This window comes from Ailuropoda melanoleuca, chromosome 6 (genome assembly GCF_002007445.2).
Source record: "Ailuropoda melanoleuca isolate Jingjing chromosome 6, ASM200744v2, whole genome shotgun sequence".
Classification (NCBI taxonomy): domain Eukaryota; kingdom Metazoa; phylum Chordata; class Mammalia; order Carnivora; family Ursidae; genus Ailuropoda; species Ailuropoda melanoleuca.
In genome coordinates, this window is record NC_048223.1 from 120082467 (window position 1) to 120084473 (window position 2007).

The following is a 2007-nucleotide window of genomic DNA, read 5'->3' on the forward strand; positions in this document are numbered from 1 at the left end:
ATTCTCGGAAAAAAACAATTGTGTGGAGACAACAGACATGAGGGGAGCCGTCCTGGGTAAACGACCATCTGATGGTCACACCATGTCTTTTCTTTCCGGTCTGTATTTTCTTTTTCTGAGTTTTCTATCAACCACACAGCATTCGGCAGCTGAACACTGAGCTGCGGCATCAGTTCCGTTCTCCTGAGAGGCGTTTTCGAAGAGAGAACACCGACTCCGCACCTTCTCCCCCAGCCCCTACGGTCTTGCAGCATAAACTACTGTCTTACATGGATCTGAGAAAAGTCTGCTGTAATTTCTTTGACAAAAAAAGCACGACGGTGATTTAAAAGACTTAAGATCCACTTATTCCTTTTACTTTCCCAAATATTAACACGAGCAGTTTATACCGTATCTTGTTCATAAAAGAAACTTCCAAAATGATAAAACCCCCACGAGGAGATGAGGTCATGAACCTATTTTTAAAATCTTTATATTAACCAGGAGATTCTCACAAATACATCGCCACAAAATATTCTAGAAAAGCCATAGAAGAGTCAAAATAAAAAACATCTCATCTGTGGGCAGGCCCGGGAGTGCAGGGGTGCAGGGTGCGGGGCGCAGGGGTGCGGGGCGTGGATGACGTCAGTTCCGCAGCAGCAGCATCCGCTCAGAGCACGCCTGCCCCACCAGCCCCGCGTACTGCAGCACGGCCGCCTCCTCGCTTGGGTCCTTCTGCTGTTTCTTATAAACGCCGTAAGGCATTATGGCTTTCTTGTGGAACACCTGCAAACGGTCAGGCTCCTTACTGCGACCTTCGTCCACTGCAAGGACAAAGAAGAATCATTAAAACCAGTCACGTGTCAAACTACTTTTTATATTCGAGTGCAATGATATTTCATTCGAATAATAATGCTGCCTGAAGATGTCCTCCTGGGCAGAACGTTCCAACGAGGCTGTGCGGCAGGAGGGCTGAGAAGTCATAAGCAATGACAGGATACCCTGCTGACAGGTAAGAGCTTCTCTCCCCTGAGAGCGCGAAAACATCAGAAAAGAATTGTATGCAATTAAAAAACGGGCCTTCAACACATTTTCTCCTCACGGTCAAGCCTGCAACGGTCTTTCCTGAGTCTGAACTGAACTGATTTTGCCTCTCCCCCAAGCCGATGTCCTGTCTGAGGTTTTCATCGCTGCAGCCAAGCTTTCTGCAACTCGTGGGCCTGGGCGGACTCGAGCCGAGCAGGTCCTGGCACTGGGCGCAGGTTCTGGGGGCAGAGCGCAGATGCTTACAGCTCCCTGGGGGCATGGGGCAGGGATGGCCAGTGGCTGCGGCTGTCGGTTCTCCTCTTTCTTCAGATAAACAAAGCCCTGGCTTCTACAGGACACACTGGTCGCCTGGAGGTCAGCCTGTGTCCCAGCTTCCCCTGCAGTTGGGTACGGACTTGGGACCAAGCTCTGGCCAATGGGATACAAACAGAAGTGTCCCGTGGAAGTTTCTAGGCATCTTTTAGGAGAACAGCTGGTCTGTGCCCTTCAACCCTTCCTTCATTGTGCTGCCTGCAACATGAAGCACTAATCTCTCTCTCTCTCTCTCTCTCTCTCTCTCTCTCGATTAGATTTCCCTTAGGTCAGAAAAAACAAAAGCCAGAAGGAACCCGGGTACCTGAGGACTCCGTGTGATAAAACGACTGTACCAGCCCTGGACTACCTATGTAAAGAATTTCATAGAAAAAAGAAACTATCTTGTTTAAGCCAACTTACTCTAGGTTTCTACTACTGGCAGTTGCTCCTAATTCTAACTAATACAGGGAACAACTTTACACTATCAACTAAAATGTACCATGTCTTTTATCACTGACTCAGCCAGGCCACTTCTAAGAATCATCCTACAGCTGCGGTTCTCAACCCTGACCACATACTGGAACCATCCAAGGAACTTTTAAAAAATACCAAAAAAGGGGGCACCTGGGTGGCTCAGTTGTTAAGCGTCTGCCTTCAGCTCAGGGCGTGATCCCAGAGTCCTGGGAT

The 2007-nt window shown here is 48.6% G+C and overlaps 1 protein-coding gene across 11 annotated transcripts in view; it reads right to left on the reverse strand.

The window, feature by feature from the left end:
* Positions 1–6: 6 nt before the first annotated feature.
* ATE1 (arginyltransferase 1) overlaps positions 7–2007 on the reverse strand; it is a 163814-nt gene continuing 161813 nt past the window's right edge. For all 11 annotated transcript variants that reach the window (XM_034663369.1, XM_019805147.2, XM_019805146.2 and 8 more), the window contains one exon: positions 7–803. In XM_034663369.1, coding sequence (XP_034519260.1) covers positions 625–803 — 179 coding nt within the window. In that variant the 3' untranslated portion in view covers positions 7–624. The remainder of the gene's footprint in view (positions 804–2007) is intronic.